Raw genomic sequence first — 20,987 nt, 5'->3', positions numbered from 1 at the left:
CTTCCGACTAACCAGTATAGTTGTTTTATTTTGGTTCTAATGTGTTTTGCTTTCTGTCTAACATGATGTTAAATTAATTGAGAATAGATATTTTTGTAATGACTTTTGATAGGCTTAACATCGATATATATGGATCTTTTTGGTCGATATATCGATATTTTTGTGCCAATGCATTTCTTTAACTTTAAAAAAAATATATAATTATTTTTAATAAACGTTTAAAGTTTAGTGTATTTTAGTACTTACGTTTAGAGGTTTGGCTTGATTTTGGTACTTGATTGTAAGAGTTTATTAATATCCCTATATAGAAAAAAAAATATCAATATTTTTTTCTCCGATATATCGATAAAATGATATATTTTGTAAAATATCGTTATTTTTCTCGGCGGCCGACACTCTAGTGACAGCACTCTTTCAACATACCTTTTTTTATTTTCCGGACTTAATCAATGTTCCTTATTATTTAACAATAGAATTATTGTCTGGCAAATTATTTTTACATATTTTGATACTTAAATAATATCATATAATGATTATAGCCATACTGAAATAATTTGAAAGTTTTTTTTATAAATAAAATGTAGCGTCTGGAAAATTACAAACAATCATAAAAATGTCTGGTAATGAATTAAATATTTTGTTAAGCCTATCAAAAGTCATTAAAAAAATCATCCATTCTTAATACATTAAAAATTGGGTATTTTTACCTGTACAAATACGATGCGTACTGGTAAACGCAACCCTTACTGCCAGCCAGATGGGCCGGGTACTGACCGAGAGAGTGAAAGAGATCAAACTTACCTGAAATTCTTGTTTCCTCTAAGTTTTAAAGTTGATGTAAACAGATTTGAACTAAATGATTATAATCTCTATTTAAAACTTCTCGATTGTTGTTTAATTGTTAGTTTGTCGAATTGTTCTTGTTTTAAGACGCTAATAATATCTTAGTAAATAAATAGGTCTATAAAATTTAACATCGTTTAGTTTACCATGCTTGGATGTCATAATCACATTTTTTTTCAATTTCCACCAATTTCCAATATATATATATATATATATATATATATATATATATATATATATATATATATATATATATACATATATATATACAATGTTCATATGATATCATCTGATCATATCACATTCTTCTAATCATCAGTTGTCTCAGTTCTTCGGACAGTTTTGCCACGGTACTTTTATGTTGTCTGGCCACAATCTTTGTTAATGTTCTGTCGGTTAATCTTGGGCTTCCACCTCTATTCCTCTTTGTCGATGATATTTTATGATATTTTGTGCATGCTGTCATTACCGTGGGTACTCTCACTCGTGAAATGTTAAGTATTTCAGAATTTTTTCTTACAGACGACATTTCACTGATCGCAGAACAAAGTATATGATACACTGAAATTTGGCATGTAAACTAAGCAATACATACGTCTCGCGTATTTATACAGAAGCAGTATTTCCAGCATGCAACAAGATGTAATAATGTTCCCTGTATGTAATTATTAAATAACTTTTTGGAAGCTACAAATTAATCCCTTATACAAAAAACTTATTTGCCTAAACCAATTTATTGATTGATAACGTTGCCATACTATTATACTTCATTTTGATCGTTACTTAAGGTGACCAATTACAATTTAGGAAACCATTAGCTAACTTATAACTTGTACATGATAAAGATATTGAAACTATCTAGCTTATGCATATTTTAAAAAGAATGTAAGTTTGTATTTCATCATTGGGCAAATTTGTTTGTTTTAAAAAGCAAAATATGTTAGAAGTTTGCTGACAATGTTGATATAGTGGAGGCCATCAAGTTATTAATAACGTTATTATTGGTGATGAATTTTCATACCTTGATTTGAGTCTGCTACCAGCTAATAAAATCGAATATGGGATCATGATGAATCCCTTACTCATTCGAGTTAAAAATAGTGGACAATGAAGAGTTATATACATAGAATTTTTCAAGATGTATTTGCAATATATGAATAATCCTGCATAACATTTCAAACTTTGGAAACAAAATCGTATATATTCATATTTATCAGTGATGTGTCAGTACTGATAATGGTCTTAAAATCATTAAAAGGGTTTAATATTATTGTCTTTATTCTAATAATATTTCTAAAAACAGTTCAATATTGTTGAGCCCTTTTACGAGGAATAAAATAGTTAAGTGTATAATCTAAAATAGAAATTCTCACAAATTTATCATATTTTATATTTTGAGTATTTTAGTTTGATTTTATAATATAAATACCACTGATGTATTGCAGCGATTGAATCTTTCAAAGAAAACGAATAAAATGCATTCGCCATTTCGTCAATATCAATCGTCAATTATTTAATGATGCCGTAACACATTTAATTGGTTATTATAGTAATTATACTCAGGCTAAAGATCATTATGTGGGTAAATTAGCGATATAAAATCACTTTGAGAATTGGTAACGCCACCCACTATTATCTAAGCCCGGTATGGTCTTGTGCAATGTCAACCTACAATACCAAAGATGAAAGTGTCTCGCGACTGACTTTGATGCCGAAGCAGTGCGGTTCTATTGTTGCATTTGTGTGCATGTGTTGGTTTTTTATGTTAGAAGATGGTTCAGAAATTTCTTGCTCATCGCAGGCCTGTGACTGATGAAGAGATATTACGAGCAAAAAGTGAGTTAAACCATTTCTCAACATAATGTTAATATCCAACATATTTATACGCCCTTACGTTTTTTGTGTTTATTCCATCTGTTATGTTAGGATTGATGAGAACGTATTTGTATTGGTTTTGAAATATAGTAATTATATTTTTGTAATGTGGACTAAAATTTGTTTGTATATGCAAGTATTGTATTAAGTTGAGGACAAAGTAATTTCGCTTTTTCCCTAATAGATAGATTTGAAATCGAATATCTGTAGTAATACTTTCTGTAATAATTTAATACAAGCTTACTATAGCGCATAGTCAAAATTTATTACACTTTGAAAATGGAGATTTTTGGGGTATTTTTTTATTTATATTTTGCTTTTTTAATTCAGAATATGAAGAAATATAGCTCAGTTTCATCGAAAATGATGTGGTATTTATGATGGTGACTGCTTAAATGAACGCGAGGATCTGAATTTATTTGCTCCTTTTCCATCTGAAAATTTTGATTGCTGCATTGGCCTCGAGGAAATGTTCCGTGAGATTGAAAAATAATTGTTCATCATTAGCCGCTAAAACCTGATTAAGTTATTAATTTGGTTCCCTACTATTAATAGTTAATGTCAATCAATAGGAAAAGCATTCTTTTCCAGCACGCCACACAATTTTAGTGACTCGGTAAGAATTGAGACAGATTGGCTGAGAAGTTTTGATTCAGATATAACGCAGATCTAGCTCCCTGCGACTAGCACTTATTTCGACTTCTGCAAAACTCTCTTAATAGTTCAATTTTTTTTCAAAAAATTTCATATATTCTACAGTGACGAAACCGTGACCAGTTCCGTGAGATTGGAAAATAATTGTTCATCATTAGCCGATAAAACCTGATTAAGTTATTAATTTGATTCCCTACTATTAACAGTTAATGTCAATCAATAGGAAAAGCATTCTTTTCCAGCACGCCACACAATTTTAGTGACTCGGTATGAATTAAGACAGATTGACTGAGAAGTTTTGATTCAGATATAACCCAGATCTAGCTCCCTGCGACTGGCACTTATTTTGACTTCTGCAAAATTCTCTTAATAGTTCAATTTTTTTTCAAGAAATTTCATATATTCTACAGTGACGAAACTGCACTTTGACCAAAAAAGGCCATCGATCAAAATGACATGTATTAGTGATTAGTGTTTGAAATTTACATAAATAAATTCGTTTACATTTGTTGTTTAAGTTTTTTGTCATGTAAGTAAGGAACGTGAAGTAAAAAAGCTGAAGGTAAAATTCAAGAATATAACATTATTGACTTTTATTAAATATTTTAAAGCATATTACGATTTAATCAAATTTTCATAATTAAATACTGTATCGCCCAATCAATCCTATTTTAATGTGAGCCAGGTAACCAGTTGCGTTATATAACATGTATATACAAATTGTGCGAAAACATGAACATTCTATACTTATATAGCATCTAGCCAACATAAGGATGATAGACTTTTCTACTGAACTACTATACTCCGGAACGGAATACTCCTATCAAATAGTGCTGTCACATAAGCTGTCATCAGTATTTCAGTACATAACAGTACATAATACGACATTTTCTTCAAAAGTGTTCTTATTCATAGAGAATTCCACAATGAAATCGATGTTCATTGTTGACGTTGCTTTGTTGGAACATAATTCAATATTTTCTACATATATTTACATTAAGTTGCATTATTTCATTCGTAAACTCGTACTAAAATCGTATCGTATATTAGTAAATCAGTATGTCAGTATATAGTCATGTATTTCTCATACCATAGGGCCTTACAATAATCAAAAAAATTATTCATAATTAACTAACCTAATTAATCTATAAAGTATTTTATAGAAATTATAATAGTTTACTGGTGGTTGTAATAGTATTTTATTTCATTGTATAAGAAATAAATTAAAAGGCGCATAATATTGAACCAACTTAATCAATCCAAATTAGTGAAATTTTTAACAATTTATAATAAGCCTTGCAAATTTTGAAATGAACTATATCTGTAGAGCGTAATATTCTTGGCGGTAGTCAAATATTAAAACTCAATACTACCGTTATCTACCAAAATATAATATAACCTCCGCAGTAACAAACAGATTATTTATTTTTCCAGATGTATTTCTTCCCTTTCAAACTAATCTTCCTTGGATACACTGTTTGTTTTACTTTTTTTGATCTGATGAGTCGAATTACAAAAGTTTACTAATTCAAAAGTATTACTGTTTGTCGATCACAATACTCTCTATTCTAGTCTTCCTAGATTTAATATCAATCAAGTTTTAATAATATTTTAATAAAAGTTATATATTGGCCGGTTAATTCGCTTAGTTAATTTTAACATTGAGCTTCAATACCTTTTTTTAGAAATTATAATATATTGTCTATATCAAGAGGCTTCCAGATAATCAATTCAGATTTATTACGAAATATTTAAAAACTAGCTAACATAATCAATTTACACTTGTTTGTTTGATGGTTGTGAAATCTATCCACATTTCCTTTGTTGTTATATCTACTAGTTGTGTCTAATATTTATTATGATATTTATTATGATATTATGATTATATTTTGTCTATATTTATGTTTGACATTATTTGATAATATTTGCATTATAATATTATTTTTGTGAATAAAAATATTAATCAGTGTTTTAATATATTGTATAAACATAACATTTGTGATATCGCATGTTTTATATGAGGTATGGTATTTAATTTTGAATGATATATAGACCATTATTTTTCTGGGAATATATAGATTCCATAGTACAAAGATTAAAATGCAATCAAATCCAAGTTTTTATGATAGAATCAAACCAAATTTTGAATTATTGTTCGACTTCTTCATAAAATCGTATAGATAGATTAACAAATGTATTGACTGAGACAAAAGCGTTTCCGATTAGTCCTAAAGAAAAACTTATTTTGGCGCGTCTTGAAGTTAATGAGGCTTTAACATCTCAGGGAAATATTGCCTTTCTAACACTAAGCAGTTGTATAATATTTCGATTGTTTTCAATGTTGGTATCTTTTTTAGTATTGGTAATATTGGCCTTTATCCTTAAAAAAAGATCTATGATCGGTAACATTTCTAGGTCAAAAGCAACTTCTTGTTTTGTTTTTGATGTAATATCTCACAAGCCATTAGTTATGTATTGAGACTTCTCTGTTATATAACGTGATAATTGTTTCAGTTCAGTTCACTTGCTTCAGTTTTTGGAGTCATTTTTGATTTTTGAGTGCTTGTTTTACTATAAAATTCTGCACTGTCCAGAGAAGTGGAATTTCAATTTTTTCTCAGTCTTAAACTGTCCTAAAAACACAATTGTTGATTCAAAATGTGATAACTATTGTTTAGTTGAAGAATACATCTAAAAACTGATTTATTGATTTTTTTAATGAAAACGTAGAAGTATAAGCAGCAAAAACAATTATAAGACACTAACGTGAACGTATTGTTTAAGAATTTGATTTTCTCCCAAAATAGCTTGGTATGAATTGACTATGATATCTCCACTGATACTAAATACAACTTCTACAATAAAATCAAAGCTCATTGTTGACATTGTTTTGTTGGAATATAATTAAATATTTTCGACATATATTTTGTGTTATTTCATTCGTTAACTCCTAATTTAGAAATTATGTTTAGGTATTTGAATAACATCTATTGAAAATTTTTTGATCAATCATTTAATTAAGTACCACACCTAAATACATGAACAATTTAATAAAAAACCATTTGCCAATCCTGAATGAAAACATTAGCCATTTTTTGACAGGTTTCCAACTGAAGAAGTACAAGAAAATTCCTATCTATATCGTCGAGTATCACAACGAAGTTATTCCTTTTATATACCGAAATATAGGGTCTAAACACTTGCCCTGCCAAGGCATCACTTTGATCCATTTCGATTCCCATCCAGACATGCTGATTCCCAAACAGATGCCGGCGGAAAAGGTGTACAGCAAGACCGAGTTATTTGACGAGCTGAGCATCGAAAATTGGATAATGCCAGCTGCGTACGCTGGTCATTTTACACATTTGTTTTGGGTAAAGCCCGTTTGGGCTAAACAAATCGATGATGGCGATTATTATTTCAAAATTGGAAGAGACAAAACTCAGGGAACAATTCGCGTAAATTGCAAAGAAAATTACTTTGTTTATGAAGGTTTGTATAAGAGTGAGCAAGAACTGGACCACATCAAAGAAGTTCGTTTGAATGTAGCAACTTTGGGAAATCGAATAATGAACGGTAATGATGATTTAAGTCAAATTAAAATCACGCTAAGTACTTGTACTGCTCCGTATATCCTAGATATAGATTTAGACTTCTTCAGTACTAGTAATCCTTTTAGAAAACTCTACGACAAAGCTAATATGTATGAACGGGTAAAGGAAATTTACAAATTCAAACCTCTCAAGTCTAAGACTGACGATGCTTTGATCTCCTTCACTAAAGAACGTGAAGACCAACTCCAACAATTAGAACGAACTTTTAAGTCTATTCAAGATAACAAAGAATTAAAACTAGACGATATAACTGATCCCGATGTTGGTTTGAAAATTACAAAATTGTATGAGACGTTATTAGAGAATTATTCGGAAGAGTACATTGATTGGGAGTTGATACATGACGCTGGCTGTACCTGGGATGACACAGATCTACCACACCATGTTTCAACAGAAGAACAATTGGAAGTCATGTTTGAAACTTTTACGACATTTCTGGAAAGTTTGTCTACAGCTCCAGTGGTTATTACGATCTCCCGGTCGACAGAAGATGATTATACCCCTGGAGAGGATGTTGATACTATACAAGAAAAAGTGTTAGAAATATTGAAAGACAAGTATAATTGTGAAACACCAGTGTTAAGTTATAAAGACAACGTAGATGAGGAAACATTGTGAAAAGAGTTTTAATGATTTGATGTATATACGAGAGTCATAAATTCCCTATCTGTCAAAACATATTCTATATATTTTTTGTAGTGTTGTCCAAGTGTAGTAAAAATAGTTTAGATCCTTAAAATAGTCATTAACGAAAATATTTTTCAATGATAACGAATCTAGATCTGAACTAGTTCATTATTTTGTTTTGTATTGTCCTGATTAATTGTGATGATTAATAAATAATAATAAATAGTGGCTTTTTTCATTTTAAATATATTAAGCACCAATTATTCCATAACTTCTTTGGTCATCGTTGAAAGCCAGTATAAGTTTTTAGTGTAACTGTTCTTGCGTTTGAAGTATGAATTAATAGACTCATTCATTCATTTCATTCGTGTCTATGAATCTACCCAAAATGTTTTATTGGTTTGACGAATTCCGAATTAATCACAAGCTACCAATTTTTATGTTTATTTCTGCTATATTTTCTTACACATTTCTAGTACCTCGTTTTTCTTGTTCAATTTTTTTCTATAAAGAAAGTCTCTCTATCGGAGATTCTAGATAATTTAAACTAGAGTAAGTATAAGTAGAATAATAAATAAGTTGAATCTAATAAATGTGATGTAGTTTATTATTATATAGTTTGAAATGAGGCCTACCAATATTCACGAAGGTCCATCATAACAGGTCAATTGAAAAGTCCCCGGCCTAGCATAGTAAAACACATTTTTTTGGTAAAATTAGTTTGAATATTTACATAATTCCCTTCCAGAGTGATATACTGATTATAGCGACCTTCCAACTTTTCGATACCATTTTTGTAATACGATTTGTCCTTTGCTTCAAAATAGGTCTCAATTTCGGCGATTACCTCTTCATTCGACGAAAATTTCTTCCCAGCGAGCATTCTTTTGAGATCTGAGAACAGGAAATAGTCGCTAGGGGCCAGATCTGGAGAATACGGTGGATGGATGGATTTTTGCCATCGTTTTCACTGATTTGTGACACCATGCATTGTCTTGGTGAGGCAACACTTTATTTTTCTTCAAATGCGGCCGTTTTTCGGCGATTTCTTCATTCAAACGCTTCAATAACGCTATGTAATAGTCGCTGCTGACGGTCCTTCCTTTTCAAAGGTAGTCAATGAGAATTATTCCACGCGTATCCCAAAATACAGACCCCATAACCTTGCTAGCCGACTGTTGCGTTTTCCCACAGTTTGGAGCGGGTTCATCGTGTACAGTCCACTCGGATAACTGTCGATTGGATTGTCACATATCGACGTAAAAACTCGGGTTTATTACGCTTGATCATCTTCAAACACTGCTCCGAGTACCTATTACTTTAATTAAAGTTTATGCAGTGTAACCATTTTAGTTATTTATAATTATTTGTTAAAAATGGTGGGAATCATTTCCAGAAATAAAGAACAAGTAAAAAGCAGAAAAAACAAGATAAACAGAAGTTTATAAATTGAAAAAAAATTACCACCTATTAAGACTGAAAGGTGCAACGAGTGAGACGTTGAGATAGGGATTTGATTTATTTAATAATAGATAAAAACCTCTTAGTGTCCTTTTGTATCGCCGTTCAACAAGCTGCTTCTTCTTTCCATAAAATTAAATAGTATTTTAAAGTAAATTAAAGGTTTTTGTACTTCAAACCCTTTCACATTTCATACCTTATATATGTTTTGCTAGCATAGAAACTTAACACAATACTGAAATAGTCGCAATAACATTTTAAAATTGTTTTAGGGTGCGGCAATTTTAAATTGAAACATAAATCACGACCTCTATGTGTGCTAACCATTTACAAAACAATGCATCTCAATTTTCTGTGTCATTTAACTGATCATTATTTAAATAAATATATTCTAACTAGACTTTATTTACTTACTATTGTTTTAATGTAGGAACATTTTTATCTGTTAATGCGAAGAGCGCTATTTATAATTTAGGCTTTGATAACAGTAGGTGGTGTCAATGCCACCTGGCGTTTCTAATGCAAAGTTTGAGATATTTGATTATAACTTTTTTCATAATATGACTTGAAAATAAGGTTTCGGGAAAAATTACTCGTGAATATTGTCGTGTTTATCAAAATGAGCAGTAAAATAGTTTGGTTATGTTTTTGTTTTCAGAGGTATAGCTTGGCTTTGTATTTCTAATTTTCTTGTATTTTTTAAACTTAGACAGAGTCTCTTTCGTTTTTATTTTATCCTAGTTTGAATGAGATAAAATGATTCATTGGAACAAGTAATCGAATGAGCCTATAAAATTCGGTTGGGGTTGGTACTGGTGGGCTATGTTGCCAAGTGTTTGCAAAATTCTTCAAAACATTAGTTATAGTAATTAGAGGTTATAAAACAACGTTGTTTTGGCACTATGCTTGTTTTGATTTTATCTCTTTGTTGATGTGGGTATATATTTTGTTACGCTATTCCTTGTTCTGAAAAGTTCATCATGGACAAATTAATGTTTTTTTTAAATACTAATAACGTCCCTAGTTTAAATTGGATAAAACTAATTGTTTAGAAATATTACGATAGTTTATCCCTATTGCAATGGTGTATTTGCGAACAGTTTGTTAGACCGTTTGACGTCAATGTTATTCAGTATACATTCAGTTGTTTTTCAAAGTTTATTCTCGATATTAGGTCGAACATATGTGGCATTTTTCTGAATCTATATAATGTCTTTTTATTTTAGTAATTCTCTACTGCAAAAATATATTGCATAAGTTTCGTTCTAAATTTTTTCATAACATTTTTATAATATTTGTTTCTAAATCCGTTATTATGATCTATTGTTATTATGATGCATGTAACTATAGAAAAGTTTTAAGGTTGTTAATTATTTTTAACTAACATTATTATATATCAATATATTTCTTGAGTTCTATATCCTAGATTAATGAGTTGCTTCCCTTATTTTTAATGTGCAGTTTATAATACATGTTTTCCATAATAGTCTTCTTTTAATTTATTATGGGATGTGTTTCCAATTTCTTTTTGAACTGAGCTCATTTAAATTCAATATTAAATAAAAAGTATTCGAAATTGTTAACCTTAAATAAAATTTCATATAATTTATGTATAGAGTATATATGATTCACCGATCTATTCATGTATATACCTTCCAAGAATATTATTTGTATTATTTCGGAACTAGTCCTATGGTGAATATTTGGGTACACTTGAACTATATCATTGACGCTTATATAATAAGGACGCTGAAAATTTTATCTGGACTGGACTACTTAACATAGGCTTTGAATCACCCGAATCTTAACATTAAGTCTACCGTCTGGAATCCGGTCTTACCCAGCCTAGCTGAAATGGTTTTCCGTGTCAGATTTTACAGTCTTGCCTACATATAATCACAACAGAATTTTACAACCATGCTCCACCAGGATTCGAACCCTCAACTATCACAGCCGTAAGAGGCCCGTCCTGTTGAACACCATAGGCTACCAAGCGGATGAAAATTGTAATATTCAAAATGGTGGAGTATAATGTGATTGCAACTTCAAGATACTATGATACAGACTCGCGCAATAATTTAGACGGAATTTTTAGGTTAATTTTGCATTTACATTATTCTTCAATTAGTTTGTTATATCTACTGAATTATGTATTACTCAATAGAGAAAATATAGTATATATTTTGTAACACTAATTTATTGCTATTACAAATCAATTGAATCCCCGGCCTACCATACGGTGGATGAGGAAGCAATTCGAAGCCCAATTTATCGATTTATAACATGGTGATTTGTCTTGGCGCAGCAGCACTTTCTTTTTCTTCGAATGCGGCCGTTTTTCGGCGATTTCGTCTTTCAAACGGTTCAGTAACTCTATGTAATAGTCGCTGTTGATGGTCCTTCCTTTTTCAAGATAATCAATGAAAATTATTCCATGCGCATCCCAAAATACAGACGCCATAACCTTGCCAGCCGACTGTTGCGTTTTCCCACGCTTTGGAGCGGGTTCATCGTGTGCAGTCGACTCGGATGACTGTCGATTATACTTCGGAGTGAAATGATGGGGCCATGTTTCATTCATTGCACATATCGACGCAAAAACTCGGGTTTATTACGCTTAATCAACTTCAAACACTGCTCTGAATCATCAACTCGTCGTTATTTTTGGTCATAAGTAAGCTCGCGCGGTACCGACTTTGCACAGAGCTTCCTCATACCCAAATATTCGTGAATGATATAATGTACACGTTCAGTTGATATCTTTAGAGTGTCTGCTATTTCATTCAGTTTCAATTTACATTCATTCAAAATCATTTTGTAGATTTTTTAAATGTCTTCGTCAGTAACAACCTCTTTTGGGCATGCATTACATTCACCGTCTTCGGTGCTCATTTCACCACGTCTAAACTTAGCATACCAATCCTTGATGGTTGATTTTCCTGGGGCAGTGTCCGGAAACTCGGCATCAAGCCAGGTTTTTGCTTCAGCTGTATTTCTTCCCTTCAAAAAAAATATTTTATCAACACGCGAAATTCCTTTTTTTTCGCAATAACAAAAGTTGCTTCACTCAAAATGCTATAATTCCCAAAGTAATGATCCGACAGCTGTCAAATTTATACACGCACCTTTTGAGGTTTAAAAGTTGAGGCTAACTAAAAACATATGGATTTAATTCTAGTAGCGCCATCTATGTGTCAGGCCGGGAACTTTTCAATTGACCTGTTAAGACGATGAAAAATAAATGTCCTACCACAATATCAAGCACAAAAAGTTCTGGGTTAGTCGAGGAGAGTCATTTACGCCGTCACCGACATTGTCCCGTTCACACGATATCACTACATTGCCAAAAATATGGGAGAAAGTCATAGAACATGTTGAAAAATAATTTTATTAATATATATTGTACCAATTTCTTTCAATAAACACGTTTTTAAATTGAAAAGAATACATGCAACCACCTAATATATAACTCTCGTATACTCCTTATGCTTCTTAACGCTATATGTGCTTAAGCATCTTCTGATATTATTTGAATGCCAAAAAAATTGTAAATAACAACCGATTCCATAATTTAAAAACCTGTCAGAGGAATTTCAACGAGTCCATTTTCAGTATGGTTAAACTTTACTCCACGTTTATTTGTCCTATCTGTAGGTGGTAACCTTGATGAAACTATATAATTTAATATGATGCCTGTCAATAGATCCATCGATCTTTAGTTCGTAATCTGTGTTGTGATAGTGTGGCTGCATTTCTCGTTCCGTTTCGTGATTTTCCTTGGTTTTCATATCGAAGCACACACGGAAATTATAAAATTCTAAACTTAAGTTTGCTTAACCTTGCCCCATTTCACATATAGTTCATAGCTCGGGTTCTATAAAATAGGTAAAAATATTTAGTAGATCAATAGTTTTTTTTTATAGTGCGCATCACACTCACATATTAAATTTGTTCGTAATTTGGACACATTTGGACTTTTGATTTCATTGTCACTGTCGTTGAAGGAGTCTGTTGTTGACGAATAACGAGGTTACTTCAAAGTACCTACAGATTCCTAACATCTTTTGGAGTTTGTCTTAAATCTTCTTATATTACCTTTAACCATAGGTATATCTGATGTCTTTGATTCAGACATACTAAGCAGATACAAGCTTCAAAATTTGCTTATGAAAAAGTACTTTGAAGTACCTTTCTTTAAAATCATGCTTTGCTTATTCAAGTACTATCCAGAAATGCTTGAAAGGTGTGTTTTAGTCTAGTGGCATAGATTTTAGGTATTTTTTCAAGCTAAATAGAAATACCTAATATTTTTGTTATCCCCTTTTTTACTAGATGTTTATTAATATTTAAAGAATATATAATAGAAATAAAGGTGAAACAATTAAAAATATATAAAGTTGCAGAATGATGAAGTGGGGGGTCTCAAATAACACCGTATAGACATTTATATCATAATACCGTAGGTTTCATTTACGATGTTTTACAAAATAGTAAAAATTCAAATTTCATTATAGTTTTACATTAATATAATAGATAAATGCCTAGAGAAGGCCCACACCAAATTTCAAGTAAATCGTTCTAGTAAAAAGCCTTAACAAAAGGTACTTTACGTTACTTAAAAGTACCAAATTACATTTTTTCAATCTGCAATACCTGCTCCATACATTGGACTTTCCTCTACTTAAAAAAAAGCCTATTCCAAACTTCTTTCTTTCAATTGAGCGGTTGTGGCCTCCTCTGAAGCGATAGGATCTTATATTTCTGAGCGCTCAATCGCAGGTCCATATCTATTGTTCAATCTTTCCGGTTTAGATGCCGCGTCCGTAAAAAATCTCTGAAAATAATTTAAATTTTGAAAAATCCTCTTAGATACATATTGTTAAAGTTTTGAAAAAATGAAAAAATCATATGTTTCCAATTTCTAGACAACAGACACCCTGAAAGTATTATATTTATGGTATAGTGCACTGAGTACCTGTATATATATATATATATATATATATATATATATATATATATATATATATATATATAATTTTTTTATGGTATTGTTGCGTATATTTATATGTTCTATAAAACTTCATTGCAATAGTCTCCCATATTTCTTATCGTCACTTATTTCACACTCACTGCACTAAAAGATCAAATGTTTTGATCCATTTGAGCCCTATGTGAGTGTTGCTTGAGTGTTATCCAAAAGTTGCAATAGTTCAGTATTAACATGGGAATGATCTTTCCTCATATCTCCTTACGATTCTCTTGATTTCCTGAGTAATAATCGGTATCAGGAATGGAAAATGTGTATTTTATGTATATTACTTTTTACTGAATATCCTCATAACTTAGTTAAATAGATCCATATTGGTTTTATAATTTGCTTATACAACGACAAATTATGTACGAATATTTGAAATTTTCTTCTGAAGTAATATTCCTATATTTTATTTTTATATTTTTTATTATTTTATTCTTTTATTTATTTTATTATTTATTCTTATATTTTAATTTCGATTTTTTTCCTTTGTTTATGATGTGATCCATCAGTTAAATGAAATCTGTAAAAAATATGTTTTATATTGTAAAAAATATGATTTAAGCCCTATAGCCTGAAATAAGAACCATAATCGAAAATACTTCATCTTTTGGTAGATTTATTATTCTTGCATCATTCGTAGTTTCTTTTAAATTACGTTTGTATTGTTTTATCATCCACCCCTATTATTAATATCAATCATTTGTAATAACGTTTTTGATCTGTCATATATAAAATCGTATATATTTTATAAATCAGTTAATATTAACTTATGGATAAATATGTTTTCATTTAAATTTAATTATTTGATGAAATAACAAACTTAAAATCAATCGATTTCAAGGACCGACCCGTTTATTTCTCAAAAGTTACCTGGGAACTATATATAAAACATGTTTTCAAGCCTTATTTAAGTGTGACACACATTATTTTTAGCTTTTGTTTTAAAGTATTTCATATTATCATTTTAAAATTGAGTGCTTATATTATAAATTTAAGATGAAAGAAACAATCGTTACAAATATAAAAAAACATATTAGAACATTTCCGTTAATTAATTTGACTGACATGTGATACCTACGATTATTTCGGTAGTGTCATTGAGCCGATGTAAATAAAATTGATGTTAAAGAATGATATATAATCACGCCCCGGCCTTGATATAGTTTTGGCACTGTATCAAACACATATATTTATATAAACAGAATCGTAAAAATGATTCATGTTTTTATTCAGTTTGTTTAGTTTAGAAAGGTACATCCTTTCGTCATGAATGTAGCATATGTGTCAAATCGTATGTATATGTATGCATGTTAAATTTATTACTGTTGCTCATAATCGACATGTTTCAATAATAGATATATTTTTTAAGTTGTTCTAAATAAGATTATTTGTTTATTTCGACTATATTAAAATCAATTTTCAAAATGGGCTCAGATCTAAAAATGTCGGTTTTTATATGCTCCACCAAAAACGACTATTAAACAGTTAAATTATATTTTACTACCAAGTTAGGTAAATGTATTTAGTATTATATAAATGGCCACCCTTATTTTTAATTACTTTAGTCTCAGTAATTACTTTCTGATAGATTTCACTAGCACTAGCTATGTATTTATAATTTTTTGAAAATGTCGAGTTTTGTGTCTGAGAACATGAATTTGCGACATTATTTTTCTTGTTTCTTCAAAAGATAAAAGTTGCTTAGATATCGTTTGCTGATAGAGACTTTCGGTGACTTTGTTCCAACGATAAGGACGTGTGAAACGTAGTTTCGACAATTCGTATATGGTGATTTCAATGACCAAGGAAAAGAACGTCCTGATAGGCCGAAAACGTTCGAAGATGTCGAATAGCCAGAGTTATTGGATGAAGCGCAATCTATTTCTGATTCTGACTGTCTAATGGCTTCGACATTTTCAGCCAGACTAATAATAAGCAGAGATTTGATATTTACCAAAACAAGCAAAGCATTTACTGGTTTATAACATGTAGCATAACGTTTGACAACCGGGCGACTTTCGTAGGCTGATTCGATTAAATCTTCGAACGTATCAGACAGTATTGTATCTCTTTAACTAAAATAAAATGAGAAGGAAGTAATATTGTCCGATTGTAAAACGAAGTTATAAATTGCGGCAGGCAATACATTAAACATATTGATGACGTGAGTTCACTGGTATTTTGAATAGGCTATATAATTTTATTTTGTTTAGTGGACTCTTTAAAATAATACTCTCTTTTAGACCGTTATATTTAAATGATGGAATAAGTATAAAGAAATATGTATGACATTTCAAGAGTTAGATATCATCAACAGTTTTTTTACGTCGTTAAAAGATCTGTAACACAAATTATTATCTACTTTGTATTTTGAACGTATAACTTCATCAAATACTGATAGCGTATTAAAATCCGTATTCATTTAGTAAACAATTTGAAAATTTTAATGAGTCTGGTCTACGTAATTTGATTGATGATTGACCGTACCAAGCCGCTTGAAAATATACATCTATTATATTATTTCGCGTGTTCGTATTCCCAATGCATTATCGATAAAGTAGTTCGCCACAATACACCATAACCATCCCATATCGTCGTCACGGTCCGCACCCACTCTCCTGAAACTAATTAATGAAATTGCGCAAGGTTAAAGGTAGTTTTTTTTCTTTCCAGTTGTGCTTCAAACTCGACACCGTTTTGCAACTGGGATTATTTTTAGTTTACGGTCGGTTGTGCCAAAAAACGCGTCAGCAGTATCATCCGGCGGGTTTTTAGTCATCGACGGCCGAATACCTTTCCTGTTCCTGTTCGTCGCTCCGATAGCGTCGTGGTGGTCGCGACGGCGGGGTAGTTCCGGGCGGTGGTCGAGGTCGTTGCTGCTTTTGTTCGCGCCGATTATCATCGCCAGTGAGTGAGATGAGTGCCAAATTGCGCAGGCGCACTCCGTCACCCAAAACGGTCACTTTCGATCCATCGCCACCGACCACTTTGGAACGTAAACGGGTGGCGACGCCACGGTTTGCTTCACTTGCCCAATGGGAGCAATATCTTAGTGAGTACTGTGATGAATGATGTATAAGACAAGCGAACCGAAGATCCTATATTGTTTACTATGTATTATTGATATACATCAATAGTGTAGGTCAATAAAGACCTTCATCGATTGAATTTTTTAATGTTTTTTTCAGTTTTCAGTCATTAAAACTTAATTACAATTTACTTTTAATATCTGCTTTGAATATATCAGTAATGGTTTATCTCTGCGCGATTTTAGTATAAACATTTTTTGTTTTTGATAACATTCATAATGTTCGTTATGGTAAACATGCAAGTTCCGACAAAAAAATTATATTATTATTTTTATTATATTTCCTAAAATAGCACTATGTTTAGTTAAAATATTAGAGATGTCAAAGATGTGTTTATGCTTTTTTTACTCTTAGTGGTTAAACATTTTTCCCAGAAATCAACAAGGTTCTTTATTGTAGTATATTGACTGTATGAATTAATTTTTTTAAAAAATTTCTTCAGCTTGTAAAAAATATTTAAAATAGAATTGTTTCTGCAATTCTTTATGGTTTAAAAAAACCATCAGTATAAAATAAAATAAATTAAATAAATTAAAAGCATCAATGTAAACAATTGTTAGCCTAATCAGTTCTATGGTTTTAACATGTGTCTTTATAAAATAACAATTTTCCATTTAGTATTATTGAGTTATTCAGTGTATACAGACGCTAATCATGAAACGCTCAACATAACATTTTTGCCTTTTTTAGAACCATATATCTATGGTGCTTCGTCATATCCCAACTGTCGGTTTTGGATTCAATTTAAGACTAAGAATGTTCGAATTCTCAATGAATTCCGAATGATTTTCTTCTCCTGTCTATATGAGGGAACATCAGCTTTGACCACTTCCAATGAAGCGAACCAAGATTTAATTTTGTCCTTTCTCATTCTAACTGTCAAATATGAACAGTATTCTGCCGTATCTTTACAGGGCATGTAAAGGCGCCTGCCCTAAGAGAAACCTAAGAATGAAACTGTTATATTACATGGAAACATTACCCCATTGGTGGTGTCTCTAGATATGAAACATAAGAGTCGTTAAATCGTTAGAAAGTCCAAGACACCAAGAAAGGACAAACACTCAATCCAAACTCTCAGGGAATTTTCATATAGCTATATTTCATAAAGTTATATACTATACGTCTCAAGCTGTGATAGGTCTTTAGGTTATCTATCACAGTGGCGACTTTGTTGTATAAATTCGTCATTGCTGTTGAACTGTCTCGAGTGTTCCTCAAAAAAAGGTTTAATTAAACACATTTTATGTTACTTCGGTTGAATATCTTCATTTCAGTAACAAATTAGGTTTGTTCGTTTTAGTTTTTTGTATATGACACAAAATTATATTTTTATTTTTTTATGTATTGTTTGGGCTCGACACCGACTTCAAAGTGATCACTTAGTGGTAGTTAAAACAATATTGTGAATAGATACACAGGTTTAGGTACGTACTAAGTAGCGTTGGGAACTATCGACTGAAAACACTCGAAACAGTCGATAGTCGCGAAACAGTCGGTAGTCAGAAAAAGTCAAAAAACTAGCTAGTAATTACTATTTTCAGTGAAATGCACGGTTCGACTGTTTTTTTCAATTCGTGATATCAGACGAAGATGTACTAATCCTTTCCTATATAAATTGTGAGAGAAGAAAGGACGGATTGATGGAATGGAATAATACCCCACAAATGTTTTATTGTCTTTTAATGTGTTATTTGCTATTTTTAAATAATATAGTATAATTAATATAGACAATACAATAAAAGTTAAATCAATACGACAAAAACTGAAGATGTACAATAACCATAAATTATATATAGAAATTAAACATATCATATCATAACATATCATAGAAAAATGATCTGAATGAAATGATATAAATGCTTTATTTATTATTGAATAGAAATATTTTGTAACAAAAGTCGAGAAAATAATCGAAATATTACCTATTGTTGCCATAAAAACAGTCAAAATATTTTACCATTTATCGTTTCCAATTTTAATCTTTTTACCCTATTACATTAACAATCATGAAAAATATCGTACCAAAATGCTATAATATTAATATACAATATATTCTTATTTACAACCAAGCTATCAAAAATATCATAAAACTACATATATTACATATAAATCTATGTAAGCGTAAATTGGGTACATTTTTGTCAAGGTCGCGGCTAGGACGACAAAACCAGAATGTTAAAAATCAGTTGGAAACAAGTAGTAACTAAAAGTACAACTGAAACATTCGATAGTAAATAGTAACAAAATCAGTCGGAACGAAAATAGCCACTGAAACAGTCCATTGTAAGAAGTAGTCAATTACTAAACAGTCGATAGTACCCAACACTAATATTAAGCTAAATTATGTGTATATAGTAGAATATAATATACATGTAATAGGTAGGTTAAATAAGAATTTTGTTTATTTTTATTTAGTTATTACAAGGATTATTATGTAGTATTTAATTTTAAAACGTTTTTTTTTGTGTTAAAAATCTAAGTTTGATTATTTTTTACTTTTAGTGGGATCCTTATTTATTTTTTGAAGTCAGTTTAATTTTATTGTCAAAATATTTTATTATTTATTTTCTTTTTAGTGCTAGATATTTACTCTAGCGATGCCGAAAAAATATAGATATATGATTGATATTTTTTTATCGAGATATATCGATATTTTTTTCAATTTTTTTTTCATTTTTGGCCGATATTTTTTTACCAATATATCAAAATGTTTGTTAGTCGATATTTTTCGATATTTTTTCAAAAAAAGTTAAATATATTTCTTGTTATTTTGCCGCCGGGAATCAAACCGGCGGGTGAGCTGAGCCTTCTAACCACTACACCATAGTCAGTTGCTTGTAGTATTTCTACGGCTTCCCATAGGATACGATTAGTGCTTAAAAAGTAAACTAAACGATTTTTGCACTGAACGACTTTGGTAAGAAAACCCTCACTAAAAACGCTTCAAAAACCTCTGAAGGGTATAGCGGTTCGGTCACTGCTTTCATCAGTCTAGCTAAATAACTTCAAAGTATACAATTAGTTCTCTGTACAGTATACACAAATATCGGATTATTTGAGATAAACCATATGTTAAAACATTGTACGTGCCTTTGACATTTGAGGGTTTCCTTGGATTTCCCTGGATTCCGCCATCAGATCGTGGACTTGGTTCCAATGGGACCACCTCGGGAGTTTTCTAGGACACTGATGTGAACGCTATTATATTCCATATATAATGGCATTTTCAAATGATATCAAATATTTCATTAATACTGTGTACCCAGCTTCTCTAGTATTATTTCATCATCGACCCACTCTTATTGAAAAAGATATATAAAATAAAATGTGTATTACAAACCTCTTGCGTGTGTATATTAATACAAAAACAAAGTGGATCCTTCCCCAGATATTAATAATTGAAGTTTGGGTTTATTTCATATACTAATGTTATTGTTTCAAATATTATATTTATGTTGAGACGTAGCTAATTGCAACTGTCCCACATACCGATCGTGCCAGCGACTGTTTAAAATTGTATTTTTACATGTATTAAAAACGCTAATGTTGTCGCGGATAAATTACATGCATTAAGCTAATGAAAAAACATTTTAATTGTCGTTTTCCCGTTCTGGTATCAGCTTTTCCAACTATATTAATTGAGTTAATTGGGTAGATTGCATAGATGGCAATGTTTTATTAGCGGTAGCCTTGACTATTGATGTCTCAATGTCACAGCGACGTGCTCATTGCTTAATTATTAAAATATATCTAATGTTAAACAATGAGTGTTAATAAATTAATTAA

General features: G+C 30.8%; 2 protein-coding genes across 5 annotated transcripts in view; both read left to right on the top strand.

Annotated features, from left to right (window-relative positions):
* MESR6 (Misexpression suppressor of ras 6) overlaps nt 1-7,838 on the top strand; it is a 38,397-nt gene extending 30,559 nt beyond the window's left edge. The window contains exon 2 of the mRNA XM_076397105.1: nt 6,475-7,838. Within this exon, the coding sequence (XP_076253220.1) occupies nt 6,475-7,604 (1,130 nt within the window). The 3' untranslated portion in view covers nt 7,605-7,838. The remainder of the gene's footprint in view (nt 1-6,474) is intronic.
* The window catches only part of Pax (Paxillin), a 92,492-nt gene that overhangs the window by 12,782 nt on the left and 58,723 nt on the right, over nt 1-20,987 (top strand). Inside the window, exons 1-2 of one of the 4 annotated variants that reach the window (XM_076397097.1) lie at nt 12,782-12,959; nt 16,783-17,161. The exons of 1 other annotated variant lie outside the window; for it this stretch is intronic. In XM_076397097.1, coding sequence (XP_076253212.1) covers nt 17,026-17,161 — 136 coding nt within the window. In that variant the 5' untranslated portion in view covers nt 12,782-12,959; nt 16,783-17,025. Of the gene's footprint in view, nt 1-2,583; nt 2,680-12,781; nt 12,960-16,782; nt 17,162-20,987 lie in introns of those variants that run through there. 2 more of the 4 variants (XM_076397100.1, XM_076397098.1) reach the window with 2 other exon arrangements.

This window comes from Rhynchophorus ferrugineus, unplaced genomic scaffold (genome assembly GCF_030347505.1).
Source record: "Rhynchophorus ferrugineus isolate W39M unplaced genomic scaffold, kcgeb_rfMv2 rfM2, whole genome shotgun sequence".
Classification (NCBI taxonomy): Eukaryota; Metazoa; Arthropoda; class Insecta; order Coleoptera; family Curculionidae; genus Rhynchophorus; species Rhynchophorus ferrugineus.
Note: the sequence above shows the minus strand (reverse complement) of the source record. Positions and strands in the feature narration are given on the sequence as shown.